The sequence below is a fragment of the Pseudochaenichthys georgianus genome, chromosome 22 (assembly GCF_902827115.2).
Source record: "Pseudochaenichthys georgianus chromosome 22, fPseGeo1.2, whole genome shotgun sequence".
NCBI classification, from domain to species: domain Eukaryota; kingdom Metazoa; phylum Chordata; class Actinopteri; order Perciformes; family Channichthyidae; genus Pseudochaenichthys; species Pseudochaenichthys georgianus.
In genome coordinates, this window is record NC_047524.1 from 18,599,066 (window position 1) to 18,617,229 (window position 18,164).

General features: G+C 39.9%; 4 protein-coding genes across 8 annotated transcripts in view; 2 read left to right on the forward strand and 2 right to left on the reverse strand.

Moving 5' to 3' along the window:
* Positions 1–31: 31 nt before the first annotated feature.
* zbtb8os (zinc finger and BTB domain containing 8 opposite strand) lies at positions 32–2,467 on the reverse strand. The gene is made up of 7 exons (XM_034111732.2): positions 2,296–2,467; positions 1,636–1,660; positions 1,410–1,531; positions 1,224–1,306; positions 1,028–1,080; positions 755–791; positions 32–562 (listed from the first exon to the last, which is right to left on the reverse strand). The coding sequence occupies exons 1-7, from the start codon at positions 2,375–2,377 to the stop codon at positions 476–478; spliced, it is 489 nt and encodes a 162-aa protein (XP_033967623.1). The 5' UTR covers positions 2,378–2,467; the 3' UTR covers positions 32–475.
* Positions 2,468–2,559: 92 nt separating this feature from the next.
* Positions 2,560–7,082, forward strand: LOC117467843 (histone-binding protein RBBP4). 2 transcript variants are annotated; one of them, XM_034111724.2, is made up of 11 exons: positions 2,560–2,675; positions 3,161–3,323; positions 3,415–3,560; positions 3,982–4,155; positions 4,245–4,360; positions 4,941–5,101; positions 5,195–5,321; positions 5,440–5,517; positions 6,058–6,192; positions 6,279–6,389; positions 6,527–7,082. In XM_034111724.2, exons 1-11 carry the CDS (start codon positions 2,660–2,662, stop codon positions 6,587–6,589), a joined length of 1,290 nt encoding a protein of 429 aa, XP_033967615.1. In that variant the 5' UTR covers positions 2,560–2,659; the 3' UTR covers positions 6,590–7,082. The 2 variants fall into 2 exon arrangements, with proteins under 2 accessions (XP_033967615.1, XP_033967616.1); XM_034111725.2 differs by having other exon boundaries at positions 3,176–3,323.
* Positions 7,083–7,177: 95 nt separating this feature from the next.
* LOC117467846 (syncoilin-like) lies at positions 7,178–9,569 on the reverse strand. Its single transcript, XM_034111729.2, has 5 exons — positions 9,460–9,569; positions 8,776–9,219; positions 7,636–8,046; positions 7,430–7,554; positions 7,178–7,338 (listed from the first exon to the last, which is right to left on the reverse strand). Exons 2-5 carry the CDS (start codon positions 9,205–9,207, stop codon positions 7,293–7,295), a joined length of 1,014 nt encoding a protein of 337 aa, XP_033967620.1. The 5' UTR covers positions 9,208–9,219; positions 9,460–9,569; the 3' UTR covers positions 7,178–7,292.
* Positions 9,570–11,541: 1,972 nt separating this feature from the next.
* Positions 11,542–18,164, forward strand: part of LOC117467833 (NHS-like protein 3) — a 28,704-nt gene continuing 22,081 nt past the window's right edge. For 3 of the 4 annotated variants that reach the window (XM_034111704.1, XM_034111706.1, XM_034111707.1), the window contains exon 1: positions 11,542–11,861. The gene's annotated coding sequence lies outside the window, so the exon portion shown is untranslated. Of the gene's footprint in view, positions 11,862–16,735; positions 16,779–18,164 lie in introns of those variants that run through there. The other variant, XM_034111705.1, reaches the window with a different exon arrangement.

Sequence of the window (18,164 nt, forward strand, 5' to 3'; positions counted from 1 at the left end):
TTACCATTTAATCAATCCCACAGCAAAAACATATAAAAAATCTGTTGATTTATTTACAATGCATAAAAAGGCATCAACACAATTAATTTAAATGGTATGACAGGATTTGCACAATCATTTTAAGCAAAAATTGGTTTACAAATGTCTTTAAAAATGAATAAATCTTTCTTAATCAAGTTCACTTTTCAGTTTTGACTAAGCGTAAAGAGTTCTATTATTTTCATGTTTTTTGTGGTTTGTTAAATAATGTAAATTATAAAATGATTAGTGTCATATAACTAATCTGAAATCTAGAGAGCGGTATGCATTGAACCTGTATCAAAAGAAATGTTGAAATGCTTCTCTTAGTAAATATGTCCTTTCAAGTAGAAACCAAGTCAACAATCAGTGCATCAACAAAAAGGCCGCTTAAATTGGCCAAGTAGATATTTCAGTTATTTGATCCCAGGACTGTGGTCTGCATTTGGAGATATCGTCAGATATCAATGATGGCAAATATATCTGCTTTTTCCTTATCATGGATCTGCATTGCGGAGTATGTGATTGCTTTCACCTCTGTTCCCTGGATTAAAAAAAACAGACATCACACTTAGAATACTGGAAATGCACTGCAATTTTGGCTTTTATTATTTAAGTTTCATAAATATTGTATCGATGTCGTTAATATTAATAAGAATGAAAATATAAGGTAAAGCCATCTGTCCTTTTAATATATACGTTTAATGTTCAGATTTTTAGATCTTCCCATTCTTACCTGTGGGTGTTTTTCCAGAGAAAATTCTTCACCCCATCTTTAATAAACAAAAGAAAAAATATCATATTAGAAAGAGCATCTGAACAGAAGATAGATGAAAAAGATAAAAAAGATTAGATAGTGAAAAATATTACAAATAAGCTAAGGGGGTGGGAGGGGTCTTGTGAAGTCGAACTAATACTGAAAACTGAGAGATTTCTGGTTCATAACATTATACATATTCTTGTTAGGCTGTAACCCTTCGTGTAAATGTGAAGATGTAAACTAACTTACCCAATGGATCGAATCTTGAAGTTTATTCTGTCTATGTGCAGAACTTTGACCTCCTAGATGTACACATAATCAAGACAAAAGGGGAACACAGGAAAAAACGAAATGAATGAACAAGATATGGTCTGTCAATCAAAATACATATTAGTAATAGCATTTATTGCAAAAAATGTCCATCACCCAATAATAACATACTCACCCTGGGAATGAAGAAGAGATCTGCACAAAACTTATATAACCAGTCATCTAGGAAGTGGAAAAGAAGGGACTCGATGTCGTGACCTTATGAGAAGGGATTAAAGTATGGAAAGAGTTTAGTTTTGGTGATCTGGAATCTGACTGATCAATGAACAGTAAGGTCGATTGTCCGTCTGTGTGCCCTCACCCTCTGATTCCACATCAACAGTATCCAGCGGTTCCACTGTCTCTGTGTCCGTCATGTAGCCGAACATGCCCATGGCGCACTGCTCAAACGCTTCCTCTAGAGAGTTCCCCCAGGAGTGAATTCTTGGGAGAGAGAGAGCAGCAAATATAAAAGTATGCCTACTAAATAACAGAGAGACCAACAAAGATCTGACAAACACTTGACAAAGATATCAAAAAACACTCACTGTACATCTGCTGTATGATCCAGGTCTGTAACAACGAAAACACATGGTGACATGATTAGTGGTCGGATGTAACCAAGTACATCTATATGCACTTTTTTCCATTTTAAGCAACTTTATACTTCTACTCCACTAAATCTCAGAGGCATATATTCTACTTTTTACTCATCTATATTAATGCTTTTAAGATTACAATTCTAGGTAACTGCCTACTACAGAGACACTGGTTTGTTTTAGCAATGCTAGTCTGTGTGTCGTCATGATAGTTTTTTTGAGTACCAACATTTTTCATTTCTATGTGCTATCTCCGTCAGATTTTCATATTCTGTAACTTGACAATGACAGTGGCCTATTACTTTGAAGAAGCACCTGCGTTTATCAAAAAGTAGGAGGAACACCAGCAGCATACTACTCCAGGGAACTGCGTATGTAGCTGAAACCAAGTAATACCATCTGCAACTTTGTGATCTCGGACTTATGGTCCTGGAAAAGCACTTCTAATATAACTGGACATATTTATAGTTTATGTCACCTAATTGAGATAAGTACATAACATCTATTAGAGTAAGCTCATGTTGGAGACTGTTTATGAAGAGTTTCTATCACTGAAGTAAGGTTCACGAGCTAAGCTAGTTACATAATGTATCATAACTTCATACTTACATTCATACTTTTTGTTGATTGGCGGGTATTTTGACTTGGTAACTTTCTGTGCTGCTGTCAGGTCTAGCTCTCGGTCGTCCATTGTAGCTGTAAACTTGTTCAACAATTTGTAAAATAACCAAAACAAGTGACAGTATGTTGCATGTGACTACAGACAGTACAACATATATCGGAAGAGGGCTTTCCGGATGTCGTCATACGTTGCGGGTAAGACTTCCGGTCCGTGTTTGGTGGATGCTGATTGGCCAGTCGTGTTCCACGGAGTTGGCGCCATTGCAAGCCTCCGTGCTGTCTACAGAGCGCTCTTTCACAGATTTTCTATTTCCTATTTTCTTGCCAGTATTTGTGGTTAAACAACGACACTATGGCTGATAAAGAGGGTAAGGCTGTTCACTTTTCGGAATTAACTGATTAAACATGTGCATGTGTTGAATGATAGAAACTAGCAGTCAGGATGCACCGGTGGTTGTTGGCGCGCCAGCCTGCATCACCTTTCATTGTTAAAAACGAATCAGCCTGCTAGCTGTTTGCTAACGTTAGCTGCTAACAGGCTGGCCATGTACGGGCTTTAATGTATGAGTGCAGGTTAAGGTACTAATGCACATGAAGAAACATGTTGCTCAGACTCTATTTATCTGACTATAAGGATTTTTAGATTTGTATTTCTATAAAAAAAAAAAAAAAGTGTGCCAAGTTGCCAACGCCATCTTATCAGCAAAACAAATCTTGCTGTACGTTTAAAAAGGATAAGACTTTGCAGAGCCGGGTATAACTTTTATGTCACCAAGGTATCCTATATTATGTCCAAGATAATTAAATGCTGTATGTCTGACATCATTATAACATGACTTTCTGATGCTGAAAGATATTGCATTTGCAGGTGCATTTGATGATGCCGTGGAGGAGAGGGTGATCAATGAGGAGTACAAGATATGGAAGAAGAACACGCCTTTCCTCTACGACCTGGTCATGACACACGCCCTGGAGTGGCCCAGCCTCACCGCCCAATGGCTGCCTGATGTCACCAGGTGAGAGGAGATCTGCTGCATCTGTATATCCACCAAAATTGTGACTTGTTTAAATGAATGAATATATGATTGAATGAATTCCTCTTCACAGGCCAGAGGGGAAAGACTACAGCGTACACAGGCTGGTTTTGGGAACACACACGTCTGATGAGCAGAATCACCTTGTCATTGCTAGTGTTCAGCTTCCTAATGATGACGCGCAGTTTGATGCCTCACACTATGACAGCGAGAAAGGAGGTGAGCGATAATGTGTGCATGGAAAGCTGTGTTGTGTTAAACACCAGACTATATTATACAGGGTGCCCAGCTGTTCATTGCATACAAATAATGGATTGATGGGTTAACTATGTAAAATGGTAATGAAATGTACAATTATGTCCACTGGTTATTTAAACTTCCAAATTACATAGATGAAACTAATTTACTTTCTCCTAAGCCATTGCATTACTTTACTATTAACATTGTAATTCTATATCATGAAATAGTTTCCAATTTACATCTTGTGCACATTTTAATTGCTTCTGATATTTTTGTTTGAAATAACATTTTAGTTGATCTAATGTTTAAGACATTATTTTCATGGAGTATACTCAGTAGAAAATAATTGTACTCAACCTGTTCATTTGCAACAATCATAACTGTTGTCCCTCTATTTCAGAGTTTGGAGGTTTTGGATCTGTCAGTGGGAAGATAGAGATTGAGATCAAGATAAACCATGAGGGTGAGGTGAACAGAGCCCGCTACATGCCTCAGAACCCTTGCATCATCGCCACTAAGACCCCCACCAGCGACGTGCTGGTCTTTGACTACACAAAGCACCCCTCTAAACCTGGTAGGAGTACAGCCAAAACACATTTTTGACATCAAATGTTGTTTTTGCATACATTTTGTAACATTGGCTTTTATTTATGAATACTGTAGACCCTTCTGGAGAGTGCACCCCAGATCTGCGGTTGCGAGGCCACCAGAAGGAGGGTTATGGTCTCTCCTGGAACCCAAACCTCAGCGGCTGCCTCCTCAGTGCCTCTGATGATCATGTAAGTAACCTTTCATAAATTGGCTGAAATGCTTCTGTCTAGTAGTGATTTTTTTCTTTTGACCTAAAATCGCTTGTTTTTTAGAAGCTCAAGTAACATTTTTAATCATCATTTAGTATGTATACATGCTAAATAATGTTTCACCATTAATCCGAATTTGATACTGGTCATGGAAACGGCATATTCCCTTTGGTAATTCCAAAATAGGCCTTTTTTGATGAAGACATGTGGGAAATGCCAATATGATGGCATTCTTTGGACACATACAATTGTTCCAATTTTCCATGATTTAACGTGATAAGCAACATTTATGTCAGACTTTGCTTGGTTTCATGTAAACGGCATTATTTAGGGAATACTTTCAATTGCCACGTTGCAAGCGTAGTAGGCATTATGTCATTTTCAGAAAAAATAGTTAAAAACTGATTATTTCGTGCATGTAAATTGTATGTCCTTATTAACATAATTATGAATTATTAACCTGTTACTGTTTCACCTAACTGGTCTTTCTGTTGTGTCAGCCCACATACTGTCCTTTTTTCACAATCATTTTGTCAATCATATTTGCTCTCTCTTACAGACAATCTGCCTTTGGGACATCAGCACAGTGCCCAAAGAGGGAAAGGTAGTGGATGCCAAGACCATCTTCACAGGCCACACGGCCGTGGTGGAGGATGTTTCCTGGCACCTGCTGCACGAGTCTCTCTTTGGATCTGTGGCCGATGACATGAAACTCATGATGTGAGCAGCGCTTAGTTGGTAACAAAATGCATTAACTACTGTGATGGCTTGGGAAAAAAAGGTTACTATATATTTGTTTCTGTTTTTGCACAGCTGGGACACACGGTCCAACAACACCTCCAAGCCCAGCCATGCAGTGGACGCCCACACTGCTGAGGTCAACTGCTTATCCTTCAACCCCTACAGCGAGTTCATCCTGGCCTCTGGCTCTGCAGATAAGGTGGGTCCACATCTTTCTCTGTAGAGCTGTTTCATAGTATGTTTCTGTTCAGTGAAGAAGGATCTGTCCTCATTTAGTATGAGTTAAATCGTTTAAAACTCAGTTCTTGTGTTTTTAGACTGTGGCTCTTTGGGACCTGAGGAACTTGAAGCTGAAGCTGCACTCGTTTGAGTCTCACAAGGACGAGATCTTCCAGGTAAGAAGTGACCATGAGTTTATGTAAATTCATCTGAAATAGTTTGTTGTACATTCTGAGTTATGTTTCAATCTAAAAAATGTGTGGTACATTCACTATAAGAAAGACGTGGCTGTAGAGATGTCTGTCTTCTCTTGAATATTATAAAGCTAGAATGCGTCTTTGTGGTGCTCAAAGCACATAAATAAGCCAAATGCCTACCTAGTTCCATTATATTTGAGAGAGGGCAGATATCTCTACAATCATTAACCATTTTGGACTGTGACTGCAATATCTGGCTTTCCATCCCACTTCTGCATCTATAGCTATAGCTGTTTTCCATCTGATTTGAGTCAGAGAAGGGTTTATAACAGGAATACTGTTTGACCAGTTTAAGGTCAATCTTTAGATTTGTAAGAATCTTGGGTCAAGGTTAAGCATTGACCTTGGAGGGTTACATTGTGGACACAAATCAGTTTAAACCTTGTTGATTGGGGCTTTTTCTTAGTGTTTGGTTTTTTGTATCAGAAATGTAACACTTGTCCCATCTCTACCGAACAGGTTCAGTGGTCTCCTCATAACGAAACCATCCTGGCCTCCAGCGGCACCGACAGGAGGCTCAATGTGTGGGACCTCAGTAAGATCGGAGAGGAGCAGTCACCAGAGGACGCTGAGGATGGCCCCCCTGAACTGCTGGTCAGTACTGACAAAAACAACTACTGCATGTGTTTTTAAGAGGATAAGAATGCTGTATTGACCCATGCTGCTCTGTTTCTCTTTAGTTCATCCACGGCGGACACACGGCGAAGATCTCAGACTTCTCTTGGAACCCCAACGAGCCGTGGGTCATCTGCTCTGTATCAGAGGACAACATCATGCAAGTCTGGCAAATGGTAAGAGCTTGGGCGAAGTAAATCAAAAGATGTGGGTTAATAAAGACCAGTAAATATCAGAAACAGCATGGACATTATTCTGAAGGGAATTTATTAACATTGAATACCAGTTACAGTGAATACACTTTCTTTGACAGGCTGAAAATATCTACAACGATGAGGACCCAGAAGGCGCCGCAGAATCAGAAGTCCAGGCGTGATTCTCTCCACACCTCTTAATTTCACCTGCTTTTTGCATCTATTTTCCATTGCTGGGTGCATATGCATTTTTCTCAAAATCCTTTTTCTTGGGAGCTGTGTTTTTGAAAAATGTTTAAAGTGCATTGTCATCTCTTCTTGAGGTATGTAAAGTAAGTCTGTATTTGTCAGATATTTTTAGTTTTTCAATGTCCCGGTGCTTCACTTTTGGCTCGCGATGACACCATCACACCTGTGTTCAACATTCAGGTTTGCTTTTCGATGGTTTCCTTTCTTTCATCCGGATTCGTTTTGCTGAAAAAAGATTCTACGAAGATCCATTGTTAATTAAAATTGTACATACTATAGGTTTTACTTGTATTAGCTTGGTATACATAGAATTAATTTTCCAGATTTTGTGTGTGTAACTTGTTTATTTCTTTGTTTTTGTTTTTCTGTGTTGCATCTGATCTCTTGTGTACTTAAGTATATTCATAATAAAATATTTACATGAAATCAGTTTGCTTTGTTTCTTGGCACACTATGCCAGATGGTAGTACTAGGTAGGTAATTCTAAGTCTGTAGAAACAAATATAGGCTTCCAAGGTGGAATTATGCTGCATAATAGTTATTTATATATATATTTCATATTAAATAAAATGCTATATTGTAGTGTGTGGAATGGTGTACACAATCATTTTAAGAATATCTCCTGGAAAAATGAATTTAGGGAGCCTCCTTTGCAGTAATTTCATTGGGTTCATCACACCCTCTGTAAAACAAAGCATTTGTCAGTTGTTTAAAAATGTCAATACTCACAATTCAACGTGAATAAATCAGTAAAAAGCTTATAGTAAACATACCTCAGGAATATCAGTTCTTTTGAAAGGCCATCATTATAATCCTCCACATTTTTCTTAGATTTTCTTTGAACCTCAACCTCCATTTGTAGTTCTCTCCGAGTCTCATGTAGTTTCTCCACAGTCTCCTGCAACATGGAGAATCCTCTCAGTTTGTTTACTTCTACCAAGCATCCTTCATACGTTTAAATCCCACCTGACTTGAGTACCTTGTGTTGTGTGACACTCTCCTCCCTATCCTGCTCCATCAGAGTGACCCTCTGCATCAGACCGGCTCGCTGCATCTCAAGTCTCTGTATGTCGTCTCTCAGGGGCCCCAGGCTGGCCCTCAGATCTGTAGCCTGCTCCCTGCTCCTTCTCAAGGCCTCCTCCCCAAACTGCCTTCTCTTTAGCAGGGCTGTGAGCCGGGGCTCGTACCAGCCCTCCAGCGTCCTCATGCTGCTGCTGAGCCGCCGCTGCAGCCGGACAGAAGCCTGCCGGCACTCACTGGCGTCGCTCATGGCCCTGGGCCTGCGGGGCCTGGAGGCTTGGTCCCTCAGGATGTTCAGCTGGTTCTGCTGGGCCTCCTGCAGCTGGGACAACTCCTGGGTCAGACTCTGGATGTGGGCCTTGAGCTCGTCCTATGGATGAATTGGAGTCATGGTTGTTGCACATAGTAACTTAGTGGTAAGTTTTAGTGTTTGCTACAAAAATAATCAGCCACTTGTCCACAATTCATAAAGTGGATAACAGATTTAAAATAGAACACCTCTTGACTATATTTGGGACTATAAGTAGTTTTTATAGTGATTCTACTTTAACCCCCACAAACATTAAAACGTATTTCAAACACTGAGAGTAGATGCTAGAATATTACATGTCATTTGTTAGACGCTTTTATCCAAAGCGACTTACATACATTCAGCACTGTGGACAATCCCTCCCGGAGCAATTTGGGGTGAAGTGTTTTGCCCAGGGACACAACGACATGCTGACTGCAGTGGGACTCAAACTTGCTAACCCTGATTCTGAGCCACAGCCGCCCAGAAAAGTACAAAGATATGACTGAGGCCAGAGAGAATTGGTATGATTTTGTTTATAAAATATTTGTTATGGAAAGATGAAGCTTTAGGATTTAATTTGAGGACATTTGGGATTGGAGTAAAATGTGTATTTCACTGAAATGCCTTATGTTTATTTGTAATCTAGAATAAAGGACACCTCTTGTTTGTGTTCCATTAAAAGCTAAAACAAATAAAAAGGATCACTATCAAATAATAATAATAATAAGAAAACTGTTTAGTGATCTAAAATAAAAAAGAGCAGACCTCAAGTACCTGCAATAACCTGCATCCTCCCTTTGTTCCTACCTGTGTGACAGCAGACTGAGCCACCTGGTACTGTTGTTCAGCCAGCGTCACCTGGCTCTGGATGCAGTCTCTGGCTGTGACAAAAAGTTTCCTCTTCACCTCAGTCACCTCCTCATAAACAGCCACATAATCCAGCTGAGCCAGGGTGAGCATCCTCTGCGTCTCCACCAGCTTCTCTCTCAAACGCCCCACCACTCGCAGCATGGGCTCCTGCAGCCGGAGCAGCTCCTGTATCAGCTCGTTCCGCTGCACCTCCATGTGGGACACTTGCTGGATGCAGTGGTCGAAAAGCTGCCCCAAGTCCTCCATGACCGTCTCCGTTTCAGAGTCAGCATGGCTGCAAATCTCATCCCCTACAAGCCCTGTGTGTGAGTCCTCGTATGATGATGTGTTTTCCACATTTTCTGTTGATGTTTGCTGGTCCATGGCCATCCAAGAGACACGCTATAAGAAGAAAGGAGAAGGAATGAATGACCATTAATCAAATAACCCACCACATTAATTGATTAGATTTTGGTTTTGAAATCCCCTCTAATTCCTTTGAGGCTATTTTGCATAACAATTACATGTTAATTTAATCATGACCGAACAATCAAGGGAGCCTTACATTAAATAACTTCATTGTCTTAACCTATACCTTCTACCGTTCGGCAACAATTCATATTCATTTATATTTCTACTTACTTTGTTTGGAGATGACAGTCCGGACAGCTGTGAACACACTTTTCTTTTAGTGCAGCTCTTCACTGTGTCTGTCTCTTGCAAAACAGAGGCACACTTTATGTGTATTAATAACACTGGAGGCACAGGGGAAACTCTATCTAAGACTCTGTCATACCCCCACAGGGGATCACAAACTGTGTCAGCACTGAGGCGGCCCGGCCTACATGCTCTGGATTCATCAGCTAACACATGCCCTGACCAGCCTGGGAGCCGGAGAGAGTTATATTTATACAGCTGTTTTTATGTGTCTCTAAGATGGTGGTGACATCAGGACTGAAAAGTGTTTGAGCAACAACTTTCCACAAATGTATTGTCGCATTCCACACAAGTCTGTGATATTAGACAATGAATGAATAAGTGAAAAGAACAACACTCTATTTACATCATTGGTTGACAGATTATTATTGTTGACTACTTCAATATTAAGCTTTTCTTAAAGAGAAAGCATCCCCCATTGCATTTGAAGAATGTAGCTTTGTAATCAAATCTATCCCCAAAAGTATATTAAATGTTTAAAAAGCTATGAAAGAAAAATGAGGTTCCAAGATAGTATGCAATATGTACATACATTTTACTGTTAATAAGCAACAGAATTACCAACAGCCACATTCAAATGTCTAAATACTACAGGACACCATGTGGGAAATATTTGGGTAAGTCTCATTTGGGGCAAAGCAATGGGTGTTCCTTTTAGATTCTGACTTACAAATACAATTGGAGAAACTTCTGAAAGTACATCACAGAACATATATCCAACAAACATTTATATTTAATATACTTCAGTTATTAATGAATGTCTTTTTGATTCAGACTACTGCACTGGCAGAAGTGACAACATTAGCTGGCCTAATCTTTTAATAGCTTCCTTCAGTATCGAGCTCAGCTGCTCATAAAGTTTGCATGATTTATATACAGTATTTGTTTTTTAATGCTTTGCATGCTGTCTGACAAGTTCCTCATATGTAAAATAAAGAAACACAGAAAATCCGTAAAAAGAGTATCTTAACAGGATTGTTAGAAATAATATATGTATGATTAAATTAATGCCCATGGCAACAGCACTGTCACCCATTTCAATAAATATCAATAACAACATGCATCTCCAAAAGTGGTGATGATTATTATTTTTAAACATACATGTTGATTTATGATGGACATATTTCTAATACCTTGTGTGTGAAAGGTGCAGTTTCACAAAGCTAAAACAGACTTCTCTTATTAAATATATGTCATAATTTAGCAACGTTTTGTATGTATTTTATGTGGTTTTGCGCTGATTTGTTATTTTGCATCAATGAAAACAAACGAAAATAATGTATAAAAAAAGTACGGACCGTAGTAAAATAATGTGATATGTCATATTTATCATTTAACAGTCTCAATAACATGTGCAAAATGCAACTCATTCACATGTGCTTACTCATTGAAAAACAGAGGTGGAAAGTAACCAAGTACATTTACTCAAGTACTGTACTTAAGTACAGTTTGGAGATACTTGTGAGTATTTCAATGTTATGCTACTTTGTACTTTTCCTCCACTACATTAATTTAATACCTTTAGTTACGTCACGTGGTGTGAAATATAATCACCACTTAAATCATACACCTCGAGTAAATTCACAAGCTACCCTGCAGTACTATAAGTCATTAAAACTTGCTGCACCTTTACCAGCTTTGATAACACATTAATGCATCAATAAATATAATCAAAACATAATATATTATTCTGACACACAATTAGCATAATGAGTACTTTTACTTTTGGTACCTTAAGTATATTTACATGCCAATACTTTTGTACTTTTACTTGAGTAACCTTTTGAATGTAGGACTGTTACTTGTAACAGAGTATTCCTACACTCTGCGTAATTCTCTCTGTTGATTTTTTTTTTTTCTTATTTATAAAAGTTGGAATTCTAAACTCAGTTTGTAACAACCCTCTCCCCCCCTTGCTCTGGGACCTGTTTTTCCTCTGTCTCGCCACTAGATGTCCTCGTGGCTCTGACCGCAGCCCCTCGCGCTCACCTGGCCGCCCAGCCTCCTTCAGGTGGGAGCTGCAGGACCTGGAACCTTCTCTCCACTTCCCTCTCTGCGGTTCACCGGAGCGTCTTCACACGGCACTGACAGCGGGAGAAGTCACTTCAGCCTGACACCCAGCAACACACGGACCTGTAGCTGCCAGCAGAAACACTTCCAGATTCCAGTCGCTTCCTGAAGTGCGTTTTCACGGAAATGGTTCACCTGAAGTTTCCCTTCGGACGGTGAAAGTTTAGAGTTGGAGACAGCAGGGAGTCGCTTCCAATGGAGAGAGGGTGAATCAATCCTTCTGGACCATACGTACATAAGTACATAAGTACATCAAGGTAGGAACAGTTGTTTTACTTTGTTGTTGTTTAATTAAAAAGTGGAGTCATTCCTAACATTTATGTATTTTCCTTCCTTCTTATAAAGCATCCCAAACTATGCGTGACGTGGTAAATATATAACAAATAGAGTTTAATGCTTTAAAAATAAGTTAAAAAATCGAAGTGAATTAACACCAGGCTCGACTGAATCAACTTTGAGGATATTTTTTCAAGTGAAGCTGTTGCATCATGTTGTCCTGTGAGTTGTCCACAGTTGTTGCAAAAAACAAAATAAACCCTAACCCTCGTAAAACATTTAAGAAGAGGCTTTTAAATAAAGAAAATAGCCCCAACATGTGAAAACAAAAGTTCTACAGCGTAATCAAAGTGAGGTACAAATGGATGGCAAGAGATCCAGGTTTTGTATAGGCATGCATGAAAAACTAGGTGTGGGAGATTTGCTTAACTTGGCCTTGAGGGATCCTCAGTGAGAGGTAATTTAAGACCTGTATGCTTCTCTCAGTTTATGACAATGCACACTATTGTGTTATTTCCCTTCACTGACCCAGCAGCAAATGACTGTTGGACTGCAGCATGGAGCTCTGACACTTTAATGTATGGCAGTCAATGACAGTCTGTGCTCTTCCATTGATCCACTGCTTGTTGATTAACCTGACAGAGATAACATGGCCAAGTCTGTCATTAGGGGGTCTCCTCGTCTCTGTTTGTCCACCTCTTCCCCTGCACTTTGGACCAAGAGCTCCAAATCCAAACTTTTCTAAAAACTCTGCAGCACTTCAAGCAAACAATGGTTGATTAACGTTGTTTTTTCTATCTCCATGGCTTCACTTTAACCTCTTGTACCCTCTGCTAGGTGAGGCTGAGACTTAGCCATTTGTTGAGAAAGGGTGTGTCTCATGCCGGTGCTCCTTCTCCGCCAGCCTGCCATGCCAGGGCTTGTACCGATGGAGATTACAGGTGTGTTATGTAAGCATTGGAGGTACAGCAGAGCCCGGGAGATACCTGAGAGTCAGAGAAAAGTTTGAGGTAGAGACGGGGATGAAAGATGAGGGAGGGAACAGGAAAAGTCACCAGAAAGTGCTTTCTTTAAACGGTACATAGTGCCAAGTAGGCGTCTGTACTGTGTTCACCCAGTGGTTGAAAGGGCAGAGTGTGGGTCAAGAGGAGGAACAATTGGTGTTGTAATAGACAAAAGCACATGCTTATGTGTGTGGACGTTGATGTGTGTGTCATGCAGGTCTGCAGAGAGAGGAAACGTTTCCCTGATGAGTGGTCCTGTTAATCAGAGGGATTAGCTGATGAGTAACTCATCAGTATATCTTCATTAACTTAAATCAATAGCTGATAGGTGCATTAGGGCATGAAGGCCTGCTCATTTCTGATATTCTGTCTGATGTTTTCTTTTGCCCTTCACATAAGTTCTGGACTACTTATTCCCGCACTACATTCTTGTGTGAATGCTGTCCACTCACGTGACAGTCAGACTGAGGAAACTAGATTGAAAGGATTTCTAAGCAGCTACGGAGTTTTTGTTTTGTCGGTGACACCAAGATGCCAGGATGTATTCTTAACACTTTTTTTCACCCCTGACTGACAGATCAGGGGTCTGAAGCTCCACACAGGCTGCAGTCCAGACTCAGACCCCTGGCAACCCCTGGAAGCAAAACAAACAAAACACTAAACAGCTCTGCCACTGTCTCTTATAGTGCCAGAGAGAAGTTATATTGCTTTATTGTTCTGTACTTTGGGAAAAAGACTACAAACTTAGGTCATGGGGACATTGTACAAACTGAGCAAATTTTACTTTACATTCCTACAAGATTGTATTTTATATATATATATATATATATATATATATATATATATATATATATATATATATATATATATATATATACATATTTACTAAAAGCAACAGTAACATGTGTTTGTAAATCTGTATTAATTACCAGGGAGGTGTACTTTTTATGCATTGTAGACATCCACAGTTTATCAGCAGCAGCTCAAATATTGGCACTGAATTGATTCGTCGATCTATTGATTACTTCAAAGGAAATGAATCAGCAGTTGTTTTCATATGTGAATTTGTATAGATAAATGCAAAAAAACACACAAATCTCAGTTTTTGGACTAAATGACACATAAAACACACATGGGGGAATTATTACGGACACTCTTTCAATATGTTATGACATCAACAAAGTCATTAATCAATAAAGATATTATCAGATTGATTATTTAATGATTGTTAGTTGTAATCCTAAATTGATACATTTTGGAAAAATAACCAAAACTCTCAGGAAACTGTGTCTTAAAGTTTATTTTATACTTTGATGCACACATTTTCTCTGCAATCTGCCTATTAGTCGCTCCCCTCTAAAAGGAAATACACAGTAAATGATTATCTTGGCCAGTGCACACAGCCCCATGTTATAATCTTATCTCAAAATGACTTTCATGCGCCAGCAATTACCCTTTTTCTTTCATGGCTCAGTCTCCTAGGCCACTGTACTGCAAGAGGGATGTGTGGCAGGGAGGGAAGGGGGGGGTGAAAGGGAGATGGGAGAACGAGGGAGGACGAGGAGGTAGAGCAGGGGGGTGAAAGCAGATTTGGAGTGAAGAGTTCCTCAGTCGGCAATTGTCAATCTCTCAGGAATGCATCTGCTGCTCTTACCAGACAAGCTGCTGCATGGCTACAGCGGCCCTGCAGAGCGGCAACTTGCATTAACACACACACAAATGAACTCACACACACACAGTGTCCATAACCTCAGTGAGTTCAGTTACATAGAGTTTTTGGTTTATTTTCTGTCATTATTGTCTTACTGCGTTGTTTATTTGTATCACTGTCAATACCAACATGGTCTTTTTATGAAACTGTAGCCGTTCTGCAGCAAACGAAGGGACCATATAATGTCAGTAAGGGCTTGTGTTCCTGTCTAAGTCCTTCACCCCCAATGCGTGTTTATGCTGAAACGCTGGTATGGAACCAAACTGTAGGAAACTTGAGGCTACGCTAAAACCCCGCAGTTATAATGACATTTTCATGAGGTATTAGGGCTCATTAGTTCTAATTCTTGTAATCCTCTCTACTTCCCTTTTAAGATGGGAATTGTTCCATGTTGCATGATCACTCCCCCAATGCTCTTCAACATGTCGAAACTCCTTTAAGATAGTGAGTTGAGTATTTCCAGTTTGTTTCCCATCCATCAGTGTATTTCAGTGTGCAGAGCTGTAGCCCAGACACGGTTGCTTAAGTCTGTTCTTCTTTGTGTAATAATGCCTACAGAGCACAGCCAACGCCCTCATTGATGCCTGCAGGTGCCGCACACTAACATTAGTTTATACACTGCCCAACACTTACAATTGAGTTTCAAAGTCACTTTAATTCTTGTTTGAAAACTATTATTTTCCAAACTGGCTGTTACTGTTGAGTCTTTACTTGTTATTTTCAGCAGGGTATCTGGAACAGATCCAAAACATCCTTCAAAAGGAGAATCTGAACCTTGGTTATCTGTTATTTCCACCTTCGGGAGACTAACCACATTCAGCCCGACCTTAACCTCGCTCTCTGACTGCTGGATCGTACCATGTAGCTCGAGTGTAGATGTGAATGGCCTCCTGGTTAAACTGAGCGGGTCCTAATTCAAACAAAGGTGGCTGCCTGTATCACCGCCACTCCCTCTTGGCTTGCCTTATCCCCATGAGGCATTGAAGTCTGCTCCGTCAGTTTCCCTGTGTGACTCACTGCAGACAAGAGTTACAGTTCCTGGAGACCCTGCCCCGCCACTGCCCGTGAAATTTTCATTGTTCATATTAGCTAGAGTCACTGTTTTTTCTTTTTTTGCAGTCTGACTTAAACTTGTATCTTAATATTATTATTTACCACATGGGTGCGGATTGTCACATTGAACAACGCAGTGGGTGTCAGAAAAATGTTCACAATCATAGTCAGTAGGTCTGTCTTTGCGCAAAGAAGTCTTAGTTAACTACAAATCATATGAAAAAACATGCAAAAGCACCACTTTAAATCTTGTGTTTAAGATGTTCTCTATATTTTGGAGAAAGTCATCCAGCATTTAAAAAAAGTCTACACCACTAATGAAGTCCTGTTTGACTAAGACCTAAGGAACCATGCGTCAACTAACTTTAAATGTGCGCAACAAATCTAAACAACATACTTTGAGAATTGTTTTCAATTTCTCTTTGACATGGATCTGTCGAGGGTGTGTTCATGCTTAGGTCACCTAAAGTAGATTTTAAACATCTTACAAGAACTGGCTTTCCCTCATTCTTTTTCAACAAGTGTTTGTCAAAGGAAGGTAGAGCCATGTGATCTTTGGCATATCTATGGATTTGAGACTGGATCTGCACAGTCATCTTTGCCACTGTTCTTTGCTTTAGGCAAGACAGGTGTCACTGCTTCGCTTCACTTTAAGTCTATTGACCCTCCTGTGTATACGTTTTTAAAGAAGACCCACTCAGGAATTCATGTCCTCGAGCTCTTCTCCAAGACAAGTACAGAATCAATACCTCCAGATATACTCAGTCTATTTCATGATGACTGTCTATCAACTATTATCAGCTCCAGTTTACTAAATGCTGATGTGTACACACTGCTGTCAATGTCAGATAATCAGTCAGTGCTGCAGGTATTGACACACTGCGTTGAGGTTTGCTGTGTTTGAGCGGTATCTCCTGTCCAATGTGAAGCCTGGTGTCTTTTGTAAAGGATAAGTAAACAGCATGTTGGAACACATGCCTGTTCCGGCAGGACTGAGGCTGGGCTGGGAAACCACAAGCGCAGGTTTAGTGTGTGAGAGAGAAGAGAGACAGAGAGACAGAGAGACATGGAGAGAAAGAGAGCACATACAACCTTTTTGTTTGTCAATCAGCTTGATCATGATCTCTCCGGTAATATGATACACTCTTACGTGGTGCAGTGTGGTTATTGATGTTGGAGGTTTTTACCATGTTTTTGCTACAAATCCTCGAATAACAAATCCTTTTTTGTGCGTTTAGTTTGCGTATCAGCTTTTATGAATTGGGGATTGTGGCTAGATAACTGCTTGGACAATGAAGCAACTCTGTAATACGGATGTCAGCGTTTGAGCATTACCGTGAAGAAAGATTTTGAATCTAACAGAGAGGATTGTGACTGGTACCTTTTACCTAGATAAACCCAAGGGATTTTCCTTTAGTAAAAGAGTATTAGTTCAAAAAAAGGGGGCAAAAATGTAAAAGACGTCATCAAACAAACAGTGATGATTTGGAAGTACAGCGTGTACGTCACCTCATTACATTTGTTTGTTAGGCTGAAATTGCAGATGTGTATGTGTAACCACAGCAATGGAGGCATGAGTCAGCTCCTTGTGACCGGACTGCGCAGACAGTCTGCTGGGTGGTCCTTCTCCGCCATGTCCCAGAGTTCTTAGCACTACTCTGGTCCCTCTGTGATTGAAGTAATACGAGGAGTTGTTGCACTCGGAGCAGCCTGTAGGCTATAAATGAAGGAAGCGGCCCCTCTCCTCCCCAGAGACGCGTCTGATTATTGGCAACTGTAGCCAATACAGATGCACAGATCTTAGTCATGCCCAAATGACTGTAATTTGGAGCAGGAGAAACACGGGGCTTAGTGCAGGGAGAGGCCTGGTACTTTGCTTCGGAGAAGATGGATGCTTTCTTGTTATTGGCCTTTCACGAGAACTCCTCGCTGCTCCGAACACACTGCAGACTCAATCAGATGTGCAGCGGTGGATAACAAGTTCAGCTGGGCAACATTAAGATAACAAATGACTTCAAAAACACCCACATATGTATAGAGTTTAGAGAAGCATTCTAGTGCTTCAAGTCCCCATGTTAAGCCTCCCATATGAGGCTGCCTACCTCTTCCTCTAGACAAAGTAGAACTAGATATAATTTTACTTTGCCAATTTTCAATTTTTCTAGATTGATTTATGATTTGTTTGGCGAAAATATGTCAGAGAAAAAAAGTCCATCCCAGTTTCAAGTCCAAGGTAATGTCATGTTTTCCAGAATTTTTACATAAAAGTTTTCTTAAAGGATTAACTGATTATCCAATCAGTTGCGGATTAGTTTTCTGTCAGCATCTAATCAATAGTCAAATCATCTTTGTAACTCTTCCTCTAACACAAAATCTCAGTTAAAATTGTAGTTTGTCTAATAATTCGGATTACTGATCCAATTCCTGCAAAGCTAAATTTCAGCTTTTTATATATTTCTATTTGGCAAATGTTGGCATGCTAACGTCCAAAATTACACATTATAACAGGACAGTAA